Here is a 23,941-nt window from a genome sequence, read left to right as displayed (position 1 = left end):
CCATGGCTGGTTGACTTTATGAAAAAAAATTTATTGTATATTTGCTTGTATATTTGCGTGGGTGGCTTAAAGTTTAAGCACCTTTGTTGGAAAGCATAAACAGATATATATATATATATATAATTTACTGTGCAAAATATACTACAGACTGTTCATATTAGTTTTTTTTTTATTTAGCTTTCATTGGATTAAATTATAGGTGATTTTGTTAGGAGAAGCTTAAGAGCTTGTTTGGTAGTGTGGTTGCGAGTGCTTTTCAAATAACTTTTCGTGCCAAAATGCATGTTAATGGTGTTTTTTTATTTTTTAAAAATTATTTTTGACATCAGCACATCAAAACGATCCAAAACATACAAACCATATTAAATTTTAGCAAAAAAAATCAAATTTTTTGAGAATGCGGGTTGAACCGCGTTCCCAAACATGCTTTAAGATTAAAAGACAAGAGGTCAAAGTAAAAAATACTAAGAAAATAATCTAGTCCCCATATTTTTCAAGTTATAACTACTGGGTCCCTTTAAATTCCTAAATTTAAGAGAAAATCAATTTTGATATCCAATTTTATTTTCTTTTATTTTTTTGACTCCTGATTTGAGAGAATTGAGAGAAAGTCACCGGAATGCAGCCCTAGAGAAAGAAAGTTTTTGCTGGCACTAATTACGATCACAGAAATGATCGGTATTGGTGTCAAATTATTTCATTTGATGAGGAGAATTCGCATTTGATGTTTTTGTACCTTGAAACTGCCTAGAAAAACAGTGTCAAAGAACAATCTCAACCCAATAGCTTAAGTTGTTAGGTAAGATCCCAGAATATGATTTATATTATTCTATAACAAACAGATCTGAATCGGTGAGATTTTTTGTTGCGGGTTGATTTTGATTTTTGGGATAAGTTTTTGGGTATTTTATGCTATGAATGAGTTTATCAAGTTTTCTATGATATTTCTAGGTATTTTTAGTAAAAAAATGGATTGAAAGATCGGTTTTGGATTGAAACAACTTCTGCTCCATTTTTTCGACCACAAGAGTGGCTACGAATTGGGCAATATCAAATTATGTGTTATCTACCTCAGCAAACAATGCATGTCTGATTTTTATTTTTTTCAAAAAATATGGAGTTGTATGCCCTATAAAAAAAGCAGGGCCCTAACACACAGGTCTCTTCTTGTAGGACAGCGTCAGGGCCCTTTCTAGATGGGTTAAGCCCAACAACGCCTAACCTTTTTTCTTTTTTCAATGTTTTTTAATTAATGCCTTTTATATGTATTTTTTTTCAAAATTATATGTAGATTAATATCCCTTCTCTTTTTTATTTTGTTAATCTAAACTCTTTTAAATATCGATTATTTTTTAGTTATTTTGTATGCATTTAATTTTTTGAGAGATTGTTCTAATTTTATCTATAATGTTTTTATGTTTTATATAAATAAAATTTATTTTTAAAAATTAAAAATATTTATTTTCAGATAATATGTTTAATATATGTAACCTTGCATAATATTTTTTCCTTCTATTTTATTTAATCAATTTCATGTATGTCTATTTTTATTATCATTTAATTAAATAAAATTTTATTTTTATGAATAAAGTTGTTAAACACAACCGTGTCAGAGATTTGAGTTGTGAGGTTGGTTATCTTGGTCTATATCCGACTCTCAATTTTTTTTTATCTTTATTTATCGTTAATAACTTTTTATTTATTTATTAATATCCATAGTTTTTAATTTATTTTATTAGATGTATACATAAGTTTTTCAATTTTCAATTTTGATTTATATATATATAAAAAAACATTGAGAAAGCTTACATATTCAATATTTTAGAAAAAAAAAATTCAACTCACGACGGAGCACGAGTCAAATAACTAATAAAACACTAAAGGCTGTGGGTTTTTAACTATAGTTTGTACTGTTTTCACCCTCGCAAAATATTGTGAAACTATGGTTCATCTTTTTAATAATTCATTTTAATCTCCAAAGTTTAATTTTGAGTGATTTAATCCTAATTGAAGGCCAATTGCTTTTTATTTATTAGGTAAAGGTGAAATTGAAAGAAAAGGGACCAAAATAAAAAAAAATTCATCAAACATGGGTGGCATGCCAAAGATTTCAAGAAAAACACATTTAAATCCTAAAACTTTAAAAATAACACAAATTATACAATTTAGGTCCCTTTAAATTTTTCAAAAAAAATCAAATTTGGTATAAAAAAATATTTAAATTATTTTTCAGTCCCTGGTTAAAGAGAGGAGAGATAGAGGGGTCGTTGGATTCTAGCAATGTGAGAGAAAGTTGTTGTTCAAGCCATTTTTAACCACCAAAATAGATTTTTTTTGTGCCCACGGGTTCTATAAGATAAGAAGAGCTTGATGTGGTTATTTACAGCCTCAATATTGCTTCAAAAAATATATATAAGCCAAGAAAAATAAATCTAACCCGATTTGATTTTGAGTTTTTAAAGCTTTTTTTAGGTATTATAAGTTGATAGTTTGGTTTGTAGATGTTCCAGGAGTATTAATCGCGTGTTTTTGGATTGAATTGACTTAAAAATTAGGTTTTTTGGGCAAAAGAAGTGCTGCCTTGATTTTCAACTACAATAATGGTAGCTGGAATTTGGGCTTGTAAACAACATGTCGCTTGTGTATTATTTTGTCAAAAAAGTAAGGGCAGGGCCTTTTAAAAAAATAAAAATAATTAAAACAAAGTCCAGGCGCACTTTGGCCATAGGCTCGCGCACCTGAGCTCTTTTTTAACCCTTTTATATATATATATATATATATATATATATATAAGAGAAAAAATTATTTAACCTAATTGAGTTGATGACCTTGATCATAGGTTTGACAAGTTAAGCTATAACACTCGGGATATTATTTCTTTAAAATTTACTTTTTTTAATTGATACCTTTTTTCAAAGTATCTTTCTTTTAAATAATATTTAAATTTATGTTTCAATTAATATTGCTCATTTGTGATTTTTTTTTATCTTGATCTACACTTGTCTCTTGATTTTTCTAGTTTTATATTTAGTTATCGTTAATGATTTATTTTTATTAACATATATAATTCTCGACTTATTTGATTATATATATGCATAAACTTTTTTATTTTCACTTAGAATTTTTTTAACTATAAGGACGCGTTGAAAAAGTCTACGTATATAATTATTTTTAGAAAAACAAATATTTGACTTGTGACGAAGCGAAGGTGACATAGCTAGTATTAAGTATAACTCTAAAAGGCTTGAGTTTTTCACTATGTAAGGCCCCACTGTTCATTCTCAGAAATTTAGTTCTAATTAAATACTAATTGCTTTTGTTTTTTTATGTAAGGGTGAGATTGAAATGAGAAGGGAACCAAACATAAGTGCGCGTGACATGAGTGTCGTAAAAGATGCATTTTGATCCTTGAACTTTAAAAATCATGCAAATTATACAATTTCAGCACCTCAATGTTTTTCTAATTCAATTTTAGTACAATAATTTATTTATTTATTTATTTATTAGTTCCTGGTTGGAAAGGAGAGAGAGATTGTCAGATTCCAACGATAAAGAGAAAAAAAATATTGTTGACACCAATTTAGATCACTAAAATAGACAATATTTATGTCAAATAGTTTTATTTGATGAGAAGAATTCAGATATTTTTTTATTTTTAAAGTTCATGAACAAACAGATCTGCATTTGGGTTGATTTTTGGTCTCGGGTTGATTTTAATTTTTTAGGTGTTTTGAGGCCATATATAAATCTATGACTATTCCTACAGTTTTTTATTGGTGTTTTGGGTTAAATATAAGTTGAAAAAAGGTTTTTTGATCAAAACAATTTAAGCTGTAATTTTTCGGCTACTACTGTGGGCAGAATCTGAGCAAATCAGATGATAAGTCATCTATTTTTTTTTTTCAAAAAATTTGGGCCTAACGATACATCTTCTGCCTCAATTTCAAACAAAATAAATTAAGGGTCCGGTCATGTGGACCCTAATAAAATGGGCTAGAGAGGTTGGCCTTGATTGTTAGATCTAATAGCTTATGGTCTTTGCTTTTTTTTTTTCTAATTTTTTTTTAAATTAATAATTTTTTATGGTTTTTTCTATAATTTTATCTTATATTTAAATTAGAACCCTTTTATTTTTATTTTTTTTGAAGAGCTTCGTTTAAATTACAATTTTTTTTAAACTATTGCGTGTATATACGTGGAAGGTTGCCTAACACCATAAAGTAGTAAGCAAATCTATAATTTTTATTTTTATTTATTTTTATTTTTTAGCCAAGTGATGCTCATCCTGGCAAGGCAATGGAAAACGTGGAGCACTTTTTTTTTTTTTTTTAAAAAAGAAAAGATTAGAAGACTTACATGTGTCCGTGTTATAAGTAGAACGACAAGTCTAATCCACATTAGTAATAAAGATAGAATATATTTTCATAGGTGAGTGGATAATATTGAAAAAGTTTTGTTATCTATATATATCATCGGAGGGGACGAGGAATCATTCAAGACTCTTTGCAAGAGACGGGAGGGAAATGGCTCCTCCTTGTATTTGTATATACCTGTTTGAAATGAAATAAACGACACAAGGGAGAAAAATATGAAGATTGAAGAGAGCATCGCCTGAACTTGTTTGGCCTTCTTGAAAACGAACACCAAGATTCAAGATGAGAACGGTTGCTGGTTTTGCAATCTGATGGATGCTCTAAATTTTTCTTGGCACTTTGGCAGGGTTTGTGTTTAGATTGGTTGAGCCCTAACTTTCTGCTGAGAGATTTTGACAAGCCTCCTCCTTTAGGGCATGAGCCAGAATGGACTCATCTATCATCTTTAAGGCCTCAAAGGTTATCTGGCTCACGAGTCCTGTAATTGGGTTCAGATAAATTCTAGGGTTCACGCATAAAAAAGAGAGGCGTGGGACTTCCTATGGATAAAATGGTAGTTAATCATAACTTAGTCCTGTGGTTTATCCAAACTAATAAATCAGTACTTAAAATATATAAAAAATAATTAAATTGTGTTTTAATCAACGTTGATCATACTTAATCTAGTTTGTTTTTTAAGAAATAGATGTTCTTTCTCAATCAAAATCTTCCTATTTTCTTTAATCTCCAAGAAGAGAAAAAATAAATGAATTGAAAAAGAGCATGAATTTAATTTTAAAGGCCACTTTTACATGTGTTTGAATATTAAAGTCATTTATAAGATCCTGCGATTGTATTTCTTGATGAAAGGACCTGCTGGGTGCCATGGATCCCACCAAAAGAAAGCAGAATTTCCATTGCCAAAAATGGATCCAATCCCATACAGGTGGCCTGATCTCTAGTAGTTTACTCCACGGCGCCCAAGTGAAATCTTAAGGGGCTTTAATTCCCCAAAAACTCTTCACTTTAAGAGATTATTCATGACCCAAGCTACCCACAATGAACCTGATTTGCATTCTTCGAAAGATCTTACCCACCAATGGTTTTCAATCTACCAAAGAGAGTTTCCTGGTAATAAGTGAAACCTCAAGATTCTTCTCCGGTAATTGAACTAACTTAAAACCAGAGTAATTCTGCAACTGCGCTGAATGTCCGCACTTGAAACTTCATAACAAAAAAAAAATCACATTTTGATGGATTATATTTCAAGCTATAGATCAAGTAGAATTGGTGGAGCAGTACCGCCAGTACCATTGTGGCTTTTTGCATGGATTCCACATCACTATTTATGAATACCATTAGATCATCTGCGAAACATAGGCGATACAGGCTGATTTCCTTGCATCTAGCTAGGGTGATACATTTCTGGGTGAGTGTAGGCAGCTTCATTCATTAAGTAAGAGAAAATTTTCATTGCTATGATAATTAGATTAAGGAGATACCTCTCTTTCCTTTATAGTAACCGCGTAACTCACGATTAATACTGATAGAGAAGCTTGTAGTTGAAACACAAAGTTTGATCCAGTTGACAAAAGCAGTAGGAAACCTCGTGGCTAGCATGAACTCCAAAGAAGTTGCTAAGAAACCGAGTCAAATGGTCTCATAAGGTCGGTTTTCATGGAAATTCTAGGAGATAGATCCCCTTCTGGTAATTCTTTGCCATTTCCTGTGCAAGGAGGACATTTTCTACGATTCTTCTTTCAAGAAAGAACGCTGATTGATTGTGAAATATAAGAGAGGATCTTTAAAATACATTTATACGAGGTATAACAACACGAGATTGGCTGAAATTTGATATTTTGAAGCAGTTGAGACCTTAATTTGGGATTAAAGAGATTGAGGTAGCAATTACTTCTTTCAGTAGTTTACCATTGTAGAAAAATTCAGAGATGGCAGTCACGATATTCTCTCCTACTATGCTCCATGATGCTTGAAAGAAGGTTTCCTTAAAGCCTCCGGTCCTTGTGATTTCTGGCTACTGAGAGAAATTAAGGATTATCTTTTTCGTCGACATCAAACAATTTATGCGTGAGCAACCTATCAAAGCCTTGAACCGAACCACCAAACTTCTTCATTTTCAGTGCCAAAAAAAGGTTCATGAAGAAAGAAATAGCCTCATTTTGTATATCTTCAGAGTTGGTGAGCTTATCGTTATCGTTATTGTAAAGGAAAAGAATCGATTGGATTTTTTTGCTTTCTTGGCCTTTTTGACTCCATGGAAATAGCCACTGTTTTGATCACCTTTATTAAGCCAGATGATGGGAGACGTTTTATTGGAATAGGCTTCTAAAGTAAGTTTTAAATCTCCTTTTCCAAACTTTACTGGTGATACTGCCATAAAAGGTCGCATTAAGTTTCTTAAGATGAGGTTTGAGCATTTTCATATTTTTGCAAACTTGGAACATGGTTGTCCAATCAGCTTTAGAATTCCAGATTTTCTCAAACAATCTGCAGAGAACTAGAATTGGAAGTCCAGAAGCTATAAAACCTGAAGGGATTTGAAAGGGATGGCATTAAGATAGAACTTTGCAAGTATCTTGGGCAATGCTCAAAGATCCCAGGATTGATAAACTTACTGCACTTGTGGAAAAAGTAGAAGACCAACCTTCATTAACAAAGACTCTGTCAAGCTTCTTGAAGATTGGATTGGCTATATTTGTTGAACCATGATAAAAGGGACCAGTATACAGGCGATCATCGAGATCACAAGCATCCAGACAAGTATTGGAAAAATTCATGGCTGAGAGAAATTTTGTGGCGTTACCAGTGGTTTCAGCATCCTTCCTGATAATGTTAAAGTCACCAGCAGCATACCATGGTAGGCCCTTGATAGTGGAGCTGATACTAGCTCAATATTTTAGTAGAGTTTCTCTCTTGAGATCAATATAATTAAGAACTATGGATAAAAGTAGCATGGCACAAATGAGAGCCATCGTGCTGAAAATTCTAAAAATGAAAATACTGAGCACGAGCTGCTATAATTTGGATGTTAACAGAATTCTTTCTAAAGATCCAAATCCTGCCTAAAGGGCCGGCACCATAGTTATGGGAAAAATTACAATCAACAAAAGAGGATTGAGTAGTAGAGGAATAGTTATCTTTTTTAATTTTTAAGTTGAGATCAGCAACACGAAACACATTAATCTTAAGTTTTGACAAAAGAAGAACTTCTACGCATGCATGAGAGAGCTAATAAACCCTCTAATGTTCCATGTTGGGAAATTAACCATGAGATTGTAGGAGAGAGATGCTTAAAGCTCCCCTGAGACTGAAGGCTTCTGTGGAGTTGTTCGACTTCTCCTATTCTCCACTTCTCTTGTTCATTTTTCTACAATAGCTTAATGACTCTTGCAGCTGCCTGCCTTGTTTTTCTGGTGTGGAACATTCATTTAAAGTTTGTTTGGAAACTTATGCTTAGGCAGCTTTGACACGATTTTAAAAATAAAGGTAAATTGTTACAAAGTTAACGATAACAAGGGACTAGCGAACCATTTTGTAGGAAATTATTTATTAAGGTGGGTTACCTAGTACCCCTGAGTTGGTGTATTGGAGGTTAAATTTTATCAAGCAATTATTATTATTATTATTATTATTATTATTATTGGAGGTTAAATAGCAATTTCCAGAGTTGCTAGGTTTGCACTGTCTGTGACAAACTGAAGATTAAAAGTTCTTAATTCCACACTGAACACCTAACCATCATAGCAGATAACCATGAGTATTGTGGCTTAAGAAAACCCTCCAAATGTAGGCTTATATAGTGGAAGTAATGACCTTCAGAGTTAAAATCTGGCAGGCAGAAAAGTGGGAAATCAATCAGGGAGTCGTTGTAACATCAAGAAACCATATTGGACAATTCTTTGGCTTATGAGCTATACACAACTGTTTGAGTGGATTTAGTTCTAGAAGTCTACATATGCTGCCCTTTTTTAACTCGTCTTTTCTATATAAAAAATCAGGAGATCTCTCCCGGCATATAAATTTTGGATGTTGTTTTTGAAAGTTTCTTATTCCGTGACTGTTGCGTGAATATAGCTGTTTTTTTTTATATATAAAAAAAGTAGTCTTCCATTTACTGAAAATGCTTGAAAATGGGGTTGCCTTCCATATTGCTCTGATAAAATCTTGGTCATCGTTAAAATTAGTTCCCTTGTGATTGACAGATGCATGTAACATCAGCTACCTGCTGGGCTGACAAATATGTTCAGAGAAATGAGTTAGTTTGTTGAATTTGTTGTTTGTCGCAATCTTTGGCTGATATAATTACAGCAATTTTCATGATATACTGTGATTGACGAGTGCATAACTTGTCCCATGGTTTGATGATTCTTCCTTCCCCACCCTTCATTACAGGTTATAATAAATCACCCGCTGCTTTTCACTGGTTCGAACAGATGGGACAATTGAGGACTTCTCATATCGCAAATGTCTCAATAGGGCTCTTGAGATCATTTCTCCTCAGAAGGCCAAAAGGTATCGTGAAAAATATTCAACATCCAAGGCCTCCTCAAGGGACAGTAGTTGTCTTGACTTGCCATTGGACAACTGACGTAGTTCAGCTACTAACAGAGGCAGCAGTACATCAAATGGTTGTAGCATTTTTATCTTCTGAAAGCTGTACATTTTCTATAGAAGTAGAGTTATCTGCAGGACAAGGTAGTAGCTAGATGAACATGGGGGGGGGCTTCTTCTTGACAGAACAAGTCCTTTTCTTTCCTTTTTTTTTGGTGGCTGTAGTATTGTCCTTAATGGAGGGCAATCCATTTCCCGAGCTTCTTTTTGCTCCTTCCACTATAACTTTTTTGCCCAACATTTTATTGCGGCAATGGAGATTTAGTGGAAGCAGCAACGAAAGGCTTGCGTGGAGCATTCATTTTTGTGATGTATTCATAAATTCCTGTGGCAATGAAATAATAAAGGACTTTCTCTTGCTACTCTTTGTTAGTTTGTTTTTATTCTTGGGGGCTTGAATCTGCCTTCATCTGGGAATCTCTTCTATTTCAAACCTCCATGGACAGTGCTGGAAGCATCATATCATTAAGCGCGTTTTGGCTTTCAGAGATTAGTCAGCAGTGGTAGTGGTTAAGCTTTTATTAGAATGGGCGACCTTTTGGATTGTTGGTTAAATGTATTGAAATTGTCGAAAAATAGTTCGCATTTTATGTTAAATTTGTAATTTATATGATTCTGTATTTTATAATTTTTTTTTATTTTATAGCCCGATTGACAAGGTTTATGAAAATTGATTTTTGACTTTTACTTTGTAATTTAAAAGCATTTAAAAAAAAAAGAAAAAGATGCATGTGTTCATGGACCTCAACGAGCATGGCCCCAAGCCTACTTTAAAGGTTCAGCATGAGATGCGAGCGACAATTCACTGTTAGGTTTCATGGAGGTCGGTTGGTATCAAACCCCAGCAGGCAGCAGCCACAAAAAATAAAATAAAAAAAATACAATTAGACTACTTTAATAGATAACTCATACTTTAAAGAAATAGAAAAATACAATCAGGAGAGAAATATCTTAATATAATAATATTAGATGCTCCTGGCGTATCATGAAATTTTATCTTTTTTTGGCACGTGTAATGTGGACAAGAAAATATATAAGATATTGTTTAAAGAGGCTGAATAAACCAGATATATTGCTACGATTGCTACAGAGATTCAGAATTATTGGCACTAAGCTCAGAGCTGGGAGTCTGGGACCAAGTATGTGGGCCTGAAAGTTATCAAGACTCTAATTTTATTAGTGGTTTGAGGGCCCAGCATCTTATTTTTAAAGAGGATTGTTGGACTTCCCTGGAGCCACCAAGATAGAATCTCATGATCCGTAATGTCCCCCAAGAAAACAGACAAAACGCAAGCCATTATTGATCTTGTACGTTATGTTTGAGGGCCTAGTTATAATTATTTTTTTAAAATATTTTTATTTAAAAATATAATAAAATAATATATTTTTTATTTTTTAAAAATTATTTTTAATATTAGTGTATCAAAATGATCTAAAAACATAAAAAAAAATATTAATTTTAAGTAAAGAAAAAAAATAAAATAAATTCAAATTTTTTAAAAAATACTTTTGAAACGCAAAAACAAACAAAGTAATATTCTTTTGTTTTTACCTCTTTTGTGGTTAGCAATCTCTTACAGTGCAAGTACATGATAGCTGTAATTTTTTAAAATATTCCTTGTTTAAAAATATATTAAAATAATATTTTTTATATTTTTAATATTGATACATTATAATAATATGGAGATAAAAAAAAGAATATGAAGTAAAGAAAAAATTAAAATATTTTAATTTCTTTTTAAAATATTTTTAAAAGGCAAAAATGACATGAAAAAAAATGAATGTCAACGACTTGAGCAAATTCACCCCCACCAGATCAGATACAAGAGAGTGTCGTCCATGGGTGATATGTTAAATCCCTTTTGTTCTTGTTAATTAATTAGAGACTAGATGATGTTTAAGAAGCTAGGATAATATGTTGTACTGGACTGGATATTACAAATAAAAAATGGAGTGGACTGAATTGATTAAACATTATATATTCTTATCTTATGTTCTACGCACGCTAGCTAAATCAAGTTGCTACAAAAATTCATTTTGATTGTTGAAGTTTCTTAACAATTTATTCTAGTCCTTATATATTGTTTTTATGATATGTTAGTCCTTATTGAAAACCTTTTTGTCCCTCTGATTTGATGGCATGTACAATTTAGTTTTAAATCAATTTGTTTTTACAATTAAGACGCATTGGCCAAATCTTAGTCAGCAAGATTAATAAATAAATGAGAGATTAATAAATAATAGACGATATAAAAAATTAAGAAATGATGACTTTTGTTCAAATTATCGGATAAGCCTCTGCCCACCACCCTCCAGAGGGACACAAGTTTGTTCCACCCCTTCTAGCAAGACAAGAATTCTAACTCAAGAACAGCTTTGAACAGGGCAAGGCCGCATTGTATATATCACAACGTGTTCTATCTAGAGCGAGCATCGTATATATCACATCGTATTTGAATCAAAATTACTACGAAGATAAAAACTGGGAAGGTCCTTTTCACTAAGGAATTTGGTAAAGATGGAAATTATGAGGAGTCCAGCTGCCATTTCACCAAGAACAAAGCGCAGTGGGTGACTTCTGCCATTGACACTCTGGTGAAATGATGGAGCAGCCTTGAATGAGAAGCATGGGTCAGTAATCTCTTAAACTAGAAAATCACAACAATCGAATAGTTGCACTTGCCATCTGATGCAGCTGCAAGAATCTCACTACATTTCCACATGAAGTTTTTCTCTCACTGTGACCCATATCCAGACCATGAATTTGCCTTCCAAAATTCAACTCCCAAAACCCAGCATTCTGGATTGAATTTTAGCCAAAAGAAATCTTTCAAATATTGTTCAAGTAAATAAAGATTTCAGTGATAGATGATACCTTACCCATATCCGGTACTTATCATATCTTCAGTTGCTTGCAATCGGGTTGGAAAGGAAATCAACTGAGGTGAGATGTTGGGAACATAAAGGATTACACAAGTAGAAGCAAGGTTTCCATTTACATCAGATTTCGTGTAAAATAATGAAGCTATTCCCGTGATAATCTTTACAAGGAGTGAGATGTCCGTTCCGTAAAAGCGAACCATGATCTGGCTAATTCAACAGCTTTCTAGGGATTATCTCCCAAAGAAACCAAATCTCTTGCTTGCTTTAGCAAAAATCGTCCAAGATCTGGATTACCCAACCCCGATTTAGATGAATCATTGGTTCCATGCGTTAACTTACTCCTCCTAGTGGAGAATTTCTTCGTTTCTTCAGATCGATCTGACTCCCGCACTTGTTTTTTTAATTCTTATAATTTCGATTGGAAAAGTGAGATTTTTGTGGATGTCGATTTTTTTTTCTCTTGGTTATTTGGGTTTTTTTTTGAAGAAGGGGGTAATTATCTGTTGGTTTTTTTTTAATTGAAATTTTTTATATAAAAATATATTAAAATTTAATTTTTAAATTAGTATATTAAAAGTATTAAAAAAGTATTTTTATAATAAAATTAAAAAATAGATTGACCACGTAATCAGCAGCCACATGCGTGGCAGTATACAGTGCCTGTTTTTAATAATTATTATCTTTCATAAAGGTATCGTTGTTCCTTGAGGTTGAGGGGGGGAGGTTTAGCCCAGTCATATAAACCATGCAGAGAAAGGTAGCGATGGCTAGATTTTACTCGAATGAATGATTGGGCCTTACTTTTGCTCTCCCTCCAATTCAAGGCGAGGAAAGCTGCCACGACAGCACCACTAGACCTCTTCTGATTTTCTACCTTTTATTATATATCTATTTTATTTGGTGAAGCAGGCACGGCACGGCACGGCACATCTGGAGATAGCATGCCATGTGATCGACTGTGGGGACTCTACCTAAATCAAGAGGCCCACGGTACACCAACCTGTCCTTGAATGATCACGAGCTGTTGATAGCTATTATTTTTTAAAATATTTTTTAATTATAAATATATTAATATAATATATTTGTATTTTTTAAAATTATTTAAATTCTTACCAACCTTCGTATGGAAAGCTAATTAGAGAGGAGTAAAAAAATCAAAAAACTAATTAAACCGAAAAAAATAACTAAAAAAATTAAATCTTGAAAAAAACTGATTAAAATTTTAAAAAAAACCGACTGATTCGGTTATGATTTTAAGGATATTGTCGGAGTAAAGGATCGTCAACAAGGGCATTCTAGTGCGTTGTAAATTCTTATCCAAGACTTGTATTATTTGATGATGTCATGTGAATTGCTAGAAACATGTAAAGCATATGGCTAACCCAATAACGAAAGTTTCGTAAGGGGACTGAAGCAGGTTACCATGAGACAAAAGATCTTCTTTTTACCTGAAATCAAAAAAACTGAATCAAACTGAATCCAAACCGAAAAAACCGAGCCAAACCAGTTTGAACTGATTTTATCCAAAAAAACCAAACCGAACCAAACCCGGTCGGTTTGAATCAGTTTCAAATTTTTTTTAAAAAAATTTGGTTTATTTACTTTTTTTTAATAAAAACCGAACGGGAACCGAAAATCATCGCCTCTACTCCTAAACATGTTGTAAATTATGATTATTTTAAAAATACCAGCTGCTATTTTGCATGTCATCACCACCTCATTAACCATATCTTTTATCATTATCATCATCTTGATATTACCATTATCATCTAATAATAATTGTTATTGAAAAATATTTTACAATTAAAATATTTTCTACCCCTAAAGTATTTTAAGCAGAATAAACATGCACTAAAACCAACTGAGAAATATGTTTATCTCAATGCCTAAATATCAGCAGCAAGTATATCTTGAATGTTGAGATAAAAATAAAAAACTCCGAGTACATATCCATAAAAGAGCTCATTAAATGATGATTATTGTGACAACAACCCTTGAGGTCCGAGAGAATTAGTTAAGATTGAAGGGTAAACAGTAAATGTAGGAAGGTGGCGGTGGCAGTGGCATACCATTCTCAGCCACAGAAGCAGAGTGTCTTTTATGAACTGTGAAAAGAGCCACCAAACTTTCCTACACTTTGCATAGAGGTCCCCAAACAATATTTTAATATTCTTAAGAACTGAAGCTGACGAAGAAAAGCTAAAAAGGACGCCGCCATACAGACAGACAGACAAACTGCAATCAAATCCTCATAAAAGCTCCTCTCCCTCCCTCCCTCTCCCACTTACTCACTCATGAATGATTGAAACAGAATAGAAACCCCCCCCCCTCCCCCCGACACTCTCTGCTCTTCACTTCGATTTCATTTCTCGCAATCCCTCCTTGAAATCCTTCAACAGAATTGTATTTACTCTTCTTGTACAACAACAACAACAATAATAGAACAAAATAAAAATAAATAAAGATCCGATTTATGAGATAATTCATTTTTCAGGTAAATAAATATCTTATTTTCGTGTAGCTGCTATAACCGAATTCACCGCTTGATAATAGCAATTAACTTTGTGTTCGTATTCGTTTCTTTGTTATTTTAGGTGTTGGTTCGCTGATGGTCATCTAAGCTCCTTTTCAACAAAACACATTATCTCTTTGGAAACTCAATCCGGTATTACGTTTTTTTTCTCTTCTAATTCTATAACCTCTGTTTGGTTACACAGAAAATGCATTTTCTTGTTCTAATTTACTGGATTTAAGTCATGTTTGTTTCCTGTCTTTCCTCACCTTTGTTCAGGAGAGTGGAAGTAAGCTGGATTTTATTCTTCTTATTCTCGGTAACCAAACAGCGTAGTACAGCCCGCTCCTTTCTGTAAAGTTGATTGCCAGGAACTAAAAGTTATTCACTGAACTTGTTGATAATGATTTTAGTTTTTATTCGATATCTTAGTTTATAAAAGAAGGATTATTTTTAAGTTAATAAACGTCATGGGGGTGTTATATAAATTTGTTTTAAGTCCGTACGTTTTAAAAATAAAATAATTGTAGTTTAAATGGTGATAAATGAAACTGACTGCTGGACTAGTTGTGTGAAATTGGTCAAATTAAGTTGCTTATAATAATAATAATAATAAGAAACTGATTAGCAGACAGCGATGAGCAAGTCAAAGATAAAAGCTGACTCGAGTAATCTCATACTTTTATTCCTGTGGGCCAATGGTTAGGGTCAAATGTTGCTTTGAAATGATCCACAACTTTTACCTTTTGTTGTTTTGTTTTTCAAGATGAATATTCCCAACTGGAGAAATTTGTGTTCTTGTTTTTTTAATGATGGATCAATTGAAAGACATTTGGAATTGGGGCTTGCTTGGCTGTCAAATGACCGTGTTTCCTTATGGGATGGTTTAACTTTACACTGTTGTTTGTGTTCGTGTACTTTTTTGGTGTTGCGTAATTGTGACAGTGTTCAACTCATTTAACAGAAGGAACTAATTGATTCATAAAACAGATTAGGCATCCTCTTATTATTTTATTTTTTTCGGAGTTCAATTTTGAGGTTTCTGCGGCTTATGTGAGATGAAGTTTTGATTGGTTTGAATAGCAACACAATGTTTAAGTTAGAGATTCTGGTGATCCAAGAAGGCACTCGTTTATGCATTTTGCATACAGGCTTTTTAAGATTACATGTCAAGTTGCTTATGTCTGACACACATCCACTTTGCATTTTCCACTTCATTCGTGTCTTATAAGCTGGTCTGATCATTTTCGACTTTCTGCATTTTTCTTGATATTTGGCTATGCAACGAGGGCTGTCAGCTCTGCTTCAAACAAGATTTGGGCCTGACTATTGTTATTCCCATTCATGTTTGGCTAGTACACTTCTATATCCTTTGACATGATAGGAAGTTGGCAACAGTTTGAAATGTCTAATTGTTTTCTTTGACAGCTGCACTTCAAGGTTTGGAGAGAGCTTCTATATCCATTAACTGCCATTTTCTTTTCTTGGCATCAAAAGTAGGATTGTCATTGTTTAGTTGAATGGGAGTTCTTGCAACTATATTGTGCTGCCTTTCCCTTCTCACCCTCAAATTGTGTGCCTCTTTTTTTTTCCAGCAAGAAATGGTTGCCTTCGGGAAAAAGTTAAAGGAAAGACAAATTCAAGAATGGCAAGGGTATGTATGATAGATCAGAACATTCTGATAAGCACTGTATATTGTCAGTCCATTTATTTGGAAAAGAAACAACCGCCCCCCCCAACCATTTTTTTTCTTTGGCGGATCAAAAATCTATTTGGAGATGTCAAATGGTATTTGTGCTTAATGTGTTTGATTTGGAGCCATTAGTCCATCTCTGCGGGAGTGTAACAATTGTAGCTTTTGTTCAACTGGGTTATGATTATATTCCTTAATTAAATTCGGAAACCAAATCAAATTTGGGTTTATTTCCAGTAATCTGAATTAAATCACACATTTTCATTTCACATGTTTACATGTAGGTCTTTAGGTTGATAGAAAAAGAGAACTTTAGAGGGTTGTACATATGGTGTGAGAATTGTTTCACTTGATTATGCATGTTGTTGCAGCATTCTGATGGTGACAGTAAGAAGTCCGTTGTTTCTGTGCACTGTAATGCATGATTGTAAAGCATTCTCTTCAAGCTTCCTCAAGTTTTCTGTTTTATTTTGTTCATGGATCTGCTTTCTTGTAGATACTATATGAACTACAAATTAATGAAGAAGAAAGTTAGACAGTATGCTCAACAAATTGAAGTTGGAACCCAAGATCGCCGGCATGTGCTCAAGGATTTCTCAAGAATGTTGGATAATCAGGTATAGAGAAGTACTTGGGTAATGCAATGTAGATATATCAAACCCCACATATTTATGTACAATGCATGTGTTCTTGTTTTGCACGTGTGAGCGTGTTGCAATTGTCACTTCTCAACTGTAAGTTATATCAGAATTCAGAAGCCTCCTGTCAATATGATGCTTTCTGCTGTCTTTGTGACATTTCCAAACTGAGTCCCTCACTTGAGGTTGAAACAAAATGTGGTGTAATAGATTTTTTTGTAATTCCAATTCCAGATTGAGAAGATTGTCCTTTTTCTTTTGGAACAACAAGGGCTGCTTGCAAGCAGAATAGCCAAGCTTAATGAGCAGCAGGAGGCTCTTCAGCAGCAGCCAGATATATCTGAAATATCTCAGTTACGAGAAGCTTATAGAGAAGTGGGACAAGATCTCTTAAAGCTTCTCTTTTTTATTGAGATAAATGCCATTGGTCTGCGTAAGATACTGAAGAAGTTTGATAAACGTTTTGGATATAGATTCACTGATTACTATGTCAAAACTCGTGCTAATCATCCTTACTCCCAGCTGCAGCAAGTGTTCAAGCATGTGGTAATATGCCTAACTCAGAGAAATTCACTATTTTTCTTTTTATTCTAATGCTTGAAATTCTTTCTAGATCTTTCATTTCAAGAAAGAGAACTATATATGTTGAGTTAATGAGTTGCTACTGACTATTTGTGCAGGGTCTAGGGGCAGTTGTTGGAGCCATATCACGGAATCTTCATGAACTTCAGGAGGAACATCAGGGAAGCTACCTATCAATTTATGACCAGCCTGCTCTTCCCTTCCAGGTTTCTTTTGGTTTTCCATACTCAATCCATTTCCTTTTTGAGATTTCCAACAAACCATGTTGAAGCTTTATATTTTGGCAGTCTAGTGGCCGTAAGGTTTGGAACTGACCAAGTTGCTATGGTGTTTGCTGGTGTTAATCTGCAGGAACCTGTTGTTGATTCAATGAAAGCAGCTGTTGACAGGCTAACCCACTCAACAAACTTCCTCAACTTCTTGGCACAACATGCACTCATCATGCAAGAAGAGCTACCGACTTCTGAGGGACCTGTTGATGATCAGAGATACCATTTTATGTCGCTTCTCTTGAACCTAGTCAACACATTTCTTTATATGGTCAATACATATATTATTGTACCTACAGCAGATGATTACTCTATGAGCCTTGGAGCTGCAGCAACAGTTTGTGGTATTGTGATTGGGTCAATGGCTGTTGCACAGGTGTTCTCCTCTGTGTATTTTAGTGCTTGGTCAAATAAGTCATACTTCAAACCTCTTGTATTTAGCAGCATTGTTCTGTTCATCGGAAATGTTATGTATGCATTGGCATATGACGTTAATTCTATAGCTATTCTTCTAATTGGCCGTCTTTTCTGTGGGTAAGCAATCTTCATCCTCTTACTTGTCATTTTTTATGTCTGTTTACATGATGGGAATAATTTCCACTAGGTGGTTTGTAGAGTAGTCATCTTTTGTAGGTACTATATGTTACAAATTGAGTGATTTGGCATCATCACGAATTTCAGACAGACTTGAATGATTATCACAAGGGTGGTCTTGACTTCTAAACTATGATAGACTTGAGCAACCAATCTTTTGTTGTATGACATGGAGCTCTTTAAACACCCATACTCACACCCACACACCCACCCACATGCAGGGGAACATCCTAAGGTTCAGTATAAGAGAATAGCCATATAACTTGAGGTCCTTCATAGAATTTCAAGCTACATGGTGGAAATTTCATAAAATTTACAGTATTTTCTTATGTCTACCTTATCCAAGTTGACTTAATCATACTCTTTATGGTGTAGATTGGGTTCTGCTAGAGCTGTTAATCGGCGCTACATCAGTGATTGCGTACCACTTAAAATGCGCATGCAGGCATCAGCAGGTTTTGTTAGTGCCAGTGCTCTTGGAATGGCGTGTGGTCCTGCTCTTGCTGGCTTACTTCAAACTAACTTTAAAATTTACAAGCTTACATTCAATCAAGAAACTTTGCCAGGCTGGGTTATGTCTCTGGCTTGGCTTTTATATCTAGTATGGCTGTGGATCTCATTTAGAGAACCTTGTCTTGAGACTGAAGAGAGCAGCGCAGTGCAGGAATCTACTACTGGTATATTGACTCTTCTCACACTGCACCTCGAGTTTGATCTTGCACATAAACTCTCATGACCTTTTCAATCTGTAATCATACTGCATATGTTTGGATATTTATAAGAGGGGATCAGAACTCCTTGTTTCACTTTGTTATTGACCCTACTGTTGTTTTCCTTTTCTTTATTTCAAATATTAAGAAAATTTTGATATGAAGCATATCTTGTTTTTTGGTTGGATGAAAGCATGCTGAACTTCAACCAAAGGTTCAACTTATTCAAACAGTTTAGACATAGTTTATCATCGCAACAAGTTTATCGGGCATTTAGAGTTGATAGGTTTACTTGTTTCACTATACTACATAATCATGTGCTGATCAATACCTACAACACATCTTATCCACCAAGTAGGGCCTAATAGGATCATGCTTGGAAATGTCATTCAAGGCTGAATAACTGTTACCACATGCTTGTTTTGTAATCCAGCAATTGAAATGCTGGGTCCCAAAACTTGCTAGATTTTGGGCTAAAGGTAGACTTGTAGCTAGGAGAGACCTGTTTGTGCTTGAGGCATGAGTTGGGGTTAGCTAGGTTTAGGAGGTATGACTAATATTTTTCCCTGCATTAATTATTTACTTTGAAAAATATCAAAATATTGACACCATTGTGTTAAAATGTATGATCCAGATTTTGATTCTTTTGATTGACAGAACCGGTAGAAAATGATGCCCTCGAGAAGGGTCTTAAAAAACCATTATTATTGAATTCAGAAGACAAGCAAGAGACTGAAGACGGTGATGGAGAATTTGATGGAAGTGATGGAGCTCCAGAGGAATCCCGGGGACCAGCCACGTCAATTGGATCGGCATATAAGCTACTTACACCCTCTGTAAAGGTATGAGACTGTATCATGTTAAATCTAAAATTCACTAGTTTCATCAGGTTACATGGAGGAATTTAAGTTCATTAGTTCTTGCATTAGATGTGAGTGTGGATGTTAGTTTGTAAAACTATTTGGCAAAGGAACCGATTATAATTTGTTGGAACTATGCTTGAAGTGATGGTGCAGAAGTTTCATCTCTGTCATCAGTGATATCTCCCCAATGGTATGATTAGGCATTATGGAGGAATTGATATGATCATTACATTGTAAAGGCCATTTTCTCTGAAGACCACCGGTCAGGACTGGCAGAAAGCTCTCAGGAGATTCTAGTATGGCTTCATGATAATTTTTGTGTCTTAGGTGGCTGCTTGGCCCAATAGGTAACCTAGGAATTCAATCCAAAGGTTCTGGTCATTCTCTTTGTTGGAATTACCAGCCTCCTATACCTACTGCATCAAGATTTTCCCTTAAGCAGATAGTGTAGCATTTTATACTGAGATTTATACACTTCTTACTGAGTTTGTAATCGGTTTGTGGAATGGAACCTCACTTTCAATATACTGGTCATTGTCAGCCAGGCCTGGCTGACTGGGACTTGTGCCTGCTTCTTAGCATCACATAGCTGCTACTGCCCGCTTAAGTTTCTTTAATGTCTTCAGGTTCAGCTGTTGATATATTTCATGCTCAAATATGCAATGGAGGTTTTACTCTCAGAATCTAGTGTTGTTACCACATACTACTTCGGTTGGTCTACAAGCTCGGTGGCAATTTTTCTTGCATGCCTAGGGCTAACAGTCCTTCCAGTAAACATTGTTGTTGGAAGCTACATTAGTAACATGTTTGAAGATAGGTAAGTCTTCATACATGAAGCATGCTTTTGAATTGTATAGAATTCCGATATTTTATCTTTGCTTATCTAAACCTCTGGAATTGTTTTGTCATATCCTACTGATACAGTTTTTCCTCGCTGATCCAATTGCAGGCAAATTTTATTGACATCAGAAATTATGGTTTGCATAGGAATACTACTGAGCTTCCATATAATAAGCCCGTATACTGTCCCACAGTATGTCTGCTCTGGACTCATCATGTTTGTTTCTGCAGAAGTACTCGAAGGTGAGGAACTGTTCAATTCTACTGTTTTACTCGTAATGATGAACATAAAGAAATGAGGGAGTTGAGGGCAGTGTTCTCCTCAGGAAGGGGAAAAACACAAACAATGGGTCAGGTTGCAGCTCTCCATAAGCTTTTCTGGGACATTCCACACATGTTTTGAAAAGATATACCTTGCTATTCTTATATCTTAGTTTTTTAATCCATATTACAGCAATCAAATAATTGTGGACTCAAATCAGGAATAAAAACAAGCTAAAAGTTTTAACTTGTGGAATTGCAATGAACCAACAGGTAGTGACTTCCACTATTCCCTCACCGAAGTGGTTGATACATTATATTGGGGTATCCATTTTTGTTCAAGACAGTACGGTCCAACTATTATAACTATTGTGGATGACAATAAAATATGATGAGACGTGAAGGATAACTTGATGTTTTCCTTCAAGGAAAGACCTATTTGTATTTGCATTTGCATTGAACTACCTTGTTACAAGAAAGCAGGTTAATTGCTAACCTAGTTTTGTGGATTTTGCTTTTCATCTAGGGGTCAATTTGTCGCTGCTCTCTCGAGTCATGTCATCCAGGCTTTCCCGCGGAACCTATAATGGTGGGTTGCTCTCAACAGAAGCCGGGACATTAGCCCGTGTAGTTGCAGATGGCACAATTACACTTGCTGGGTACTTGGGCGAGAGTGGGCTCTTGAATGTCACCCTTCTTCCTTCACTGGTGATTTGTGTAGCCTCCATTGTGGCCACCTGCTTTACCTACAACTCTCTCTATTGAGTATTGATCCATATTTTGCAGTAAATCAGTGTTTTTCTCAGGACCTTAGCCCTTCAATTTCACTCTTTATTTTACCTGGTTTTCTATTTTTGTTAATACTTGTATAAAATACATCAGTTTTGTAAATTGTAAGAAGCTATCTAATTCATTCACATTATCGGAGTCTAATGAGGTTTCATGCTCCTGCAATACAGTTCTCTAGGTTGCAATTTCATAGAATTTTTTTTTAAAAGTGTAATTCTTAACCAGAACAATGTTAAAAGATAAAATTAATAAAAAATTAATAAATGTACCTAAGTAAATTTACATGAACTAGCTAAATTTATTATATAGTTTATGGAACTGGTAGCAAATGATAATTTTATAAAAATCAAATAAAACATATTAAAAAGTTTAATTTGCTTAAAAATAGTAATTAAAATAATTAAAATTAACATAGAAAGATTTACAGCAAAGTAAAAAATTAATTGTCCTCCTTTCAAATTTGAAAAGAGTAGTTATGGAAATCAAGGATAGAAAATAAAAAGAAAAAAAAAGAAAAAATAACAGAGCCAAACCAAAGCTTATTCATCAATAAATGTTTCAAGATAAAAATAACTTTTAATAAACTCATGTTAATATATCAAACTTATGATTGGGGTTATAGATTTAATAACTTTTTTTTTCTAAAATAATTTATTATTTAATTATATCATAAGAAAAATAAAAACTCAAAAAATTTATATTTTGGGATAAACATCGTTACTTGTAGGTAATTAATATATTCATAAAAATTGATTTTACTTATCTATAGAAGAACACAATCACAGCACCTAGCTCCCTCTATCGGAGGCACAAAACCCATGAAAAAAAGAGAATTCCGACGAAACAAGCACCAAGGAATCTGCACCACCCAAGACCCGTTCTTTGAATGAACAAGCACTTAAATTACGGTTTGTTGTTCAAAAACAAGCCAGCAAACGTGGTGCTTCTTAAGTAGAAAATCAACAATCTCGACGGCTATAACGTCTGCGGGTGCAAAGATTTCTTGCTTCGGCGAAAAACCACACACAAAGTTTGACAATGATCGGCAAAATGCATCCCAGGATTCAAGAAATGAAGAAAATGTGATGCCCTCCTGCTGAAGGACGACTTTGCAATAAATTAATTTGAGATACTGTTGAATATATACAATACTGTCATATAGTTGACCTCCACAACTAATTAACGCATCTAACAAAGCATAAATATTAGCCTTTATTAATTTCATGCACACACTAATTACTCGAAAAACCACCACTAATTAATTAAACTCTCTTTCCCCAGCTCCAAATTACCCTTTCATGCACAATGCACCTTCAGCTCTGACGATATCATATACGTAATTGTGGGTGGTGGAACTACTGCTTGTCCATTAGCTGCCACTCTCTCCCAAAACGCTAGCGTTTTGCTTCTCGAACACGGCGGCTCACCCTATGGCAACCCTAACACTACCAGCCTAGCCAATTTCGGTGTTGCCCTGTCTAATCTCTCCTACTTCCCCCTCTCAACGTTTCATTTATGAAGATGGAGTGATCAATGTCCATGCTCGTGTTCTACGTAGCAGTGAAAGCTGTCTGAATGTTGTGTTCTATTCTTGTATTGCTCCAGAATATGTAAGGCATATATCACATTAAAACCAGGCATGTGAATTATTGTAATTAGTGATGCAATTTTTTTAAAATATTTTTTAATTAAAAATATATCAAATGATATCTTTTAAAAATATTTCATTTTGATATTAATACATTAAATTAAACAAAAAATATTTTAAATGCATCAATTTAATATATTTTCATATGAAATATTTTAAAAAAAACACTTTAAAAAACAGAAGTAAAGGTAAGTAATATAAAGTAAGTTACAAATTAATAATCTCAGTCAATTTAAGATCAAGAAATTGATATGAGTGACATCAACTTTATATATGATCAGACGGTCAGCTGGTGAATGAGTCATACCAATGGGTGGAGGCACGGTGGCGTTCGAGCGGCAAATGGGGCAACGGCAATCGGCTGAGGGAAGGGCTGGAGGGTTGCAAAACAATGGATTTACTGTCCTTTTGCATGCTGAGATGGGAAAAGACATGCTGCTGCTGATTCATCGGAGCATGCCAATCCCAGTGGACTTACTGTCCTTTTTTGCATGCTACTGTATACAATATATATGATCTTGTTAGCAGTTTAAGGTATATTATTTTCATTTTCTTGAGGCATTTTGTGATCTCTCTTATTACTGTGTTAGTTATGGACATTATTATTATTATTATTTGCGATTGAACAGTAAGACCAAAGCTAGATATCATCTGAGTGCACTAGAAAGCCCACAA

The 23,941-nt window shown here is 34.1% G+C and overlaps 1 protein-coding gene and 1 long non-coding RNA gene across 5 annotated transcripts; one reads left to right on the top strand and one right to left on the bottom strand.

Moving 5' to 3' along the window:
• Positions 1–11,241: 11,241 nt before the first annotated feature.
• LOC133700354 (uncharacterized) lies at positions 11,242–12,362 on the bottom strand. Its single transcript, XR_009843384.1, has 2 exons — positions 11,865–12,362; positions 11,242–11,784 (listed from the first exon to the last, which is right to left on the bottom strand). It is a non-coding gene; the product is annotated as an uncharacterized LOC133700354 (long non-coding RNA).
• Positions 12,363–14,075: 1,713 nt separating this feature from the next.
• Positions 14,076–21,762, top strand: LOC133701477 (SPX domain-containing membrane protein At4g22990-like). Of its 4 annotated transcripts, XM_062125407.1 has the most exons (13): positions 14,076–14,361; positions 14,462–14,532; positions 14,659–14,698; positions 15,975–16,033; positions 16,569–16,689; positions 16,945–17,256; positions 17,391–17,498; positions 17,644–18,095; positions 18,531–18,832; positions 19,523–19,707; positions 20,355–20,545; positions 20,678–20,811; positions 21,356–21,762. In XM_062125407.1, the coding sequence occupies exons 4-13, from the start codon at positions 15,981–15,983 to the stop codon at positions 21,592–21,594; spliced, it is 2,097 nt and encodes a 698-aa protein (XP_061981391.1). In that variant the 5' UTR covers positions 14,076–14,361; positions 14,462–14,532; positions 14,659–14,698; positions 15,975–15,980; the 3' UTR covers positions 21,595–21,762. The 4 variants fall into 4 exon arrangements, with proteins under 4 accessions (XP_061981391.1, XP_061981390.1, XP_061981393.1 ...); XM_062125406.1 differs by lacking the exon at positions 14,659–14,698 and having other exon boundaries at positions 14,077–14,361; XM_062125409.1 differs by lacking the exons at positions 14,076–14,361; positions 14,462–14,532; positions 14,659–14,698 and adding an exon at positions 14,793–15,819.
• The last annotated feature ends 2,179 nt before the right edge of the window (positions 21,763–23,941 follow it).

The sequence above is a fragment of the Populus nigra genome, chromosome 8 (genome assembly GCF_951802175.1).
Source record: "Populus nigra chromosome 8, ddPopNigr1.1, whole genome shotgun sequence".
Lineage (NCBI taxonomy): Eukaryota > Viridiplantae > Streptophyta > Magnoliopsida > Malpighiales > Salicaceae > Populus > Populus nigra.
This window is presented reverse-complemented; position numbering and strand designations above follow the sequence as displayed.

Bases quoted from the DNA above. Each gene is read 5' to 3' on its own strand.
- LOC133701477 (XM_062125407.1), top strand. From the start codon at position 15,981: ATGGTTGCCTTCGGGAAAAAGTTAAAGGAAAGACAAATTCAAGAATGG. The intron at 17,257-17,390 runs GTAATATGCCTA...CTATTTGTGCAG, and splicing joins AGCAAGTGTTCAAGCATGTG to GGTCTAGGGGCAGTTGTTGG. The intron at 20,546-20,677 runs GTAAGTCTTCAT...ATCCAATTGCAG, and splicing joins AGTAACATGTTTGAAGATAG to GCAAATTTTATTGACATCAG.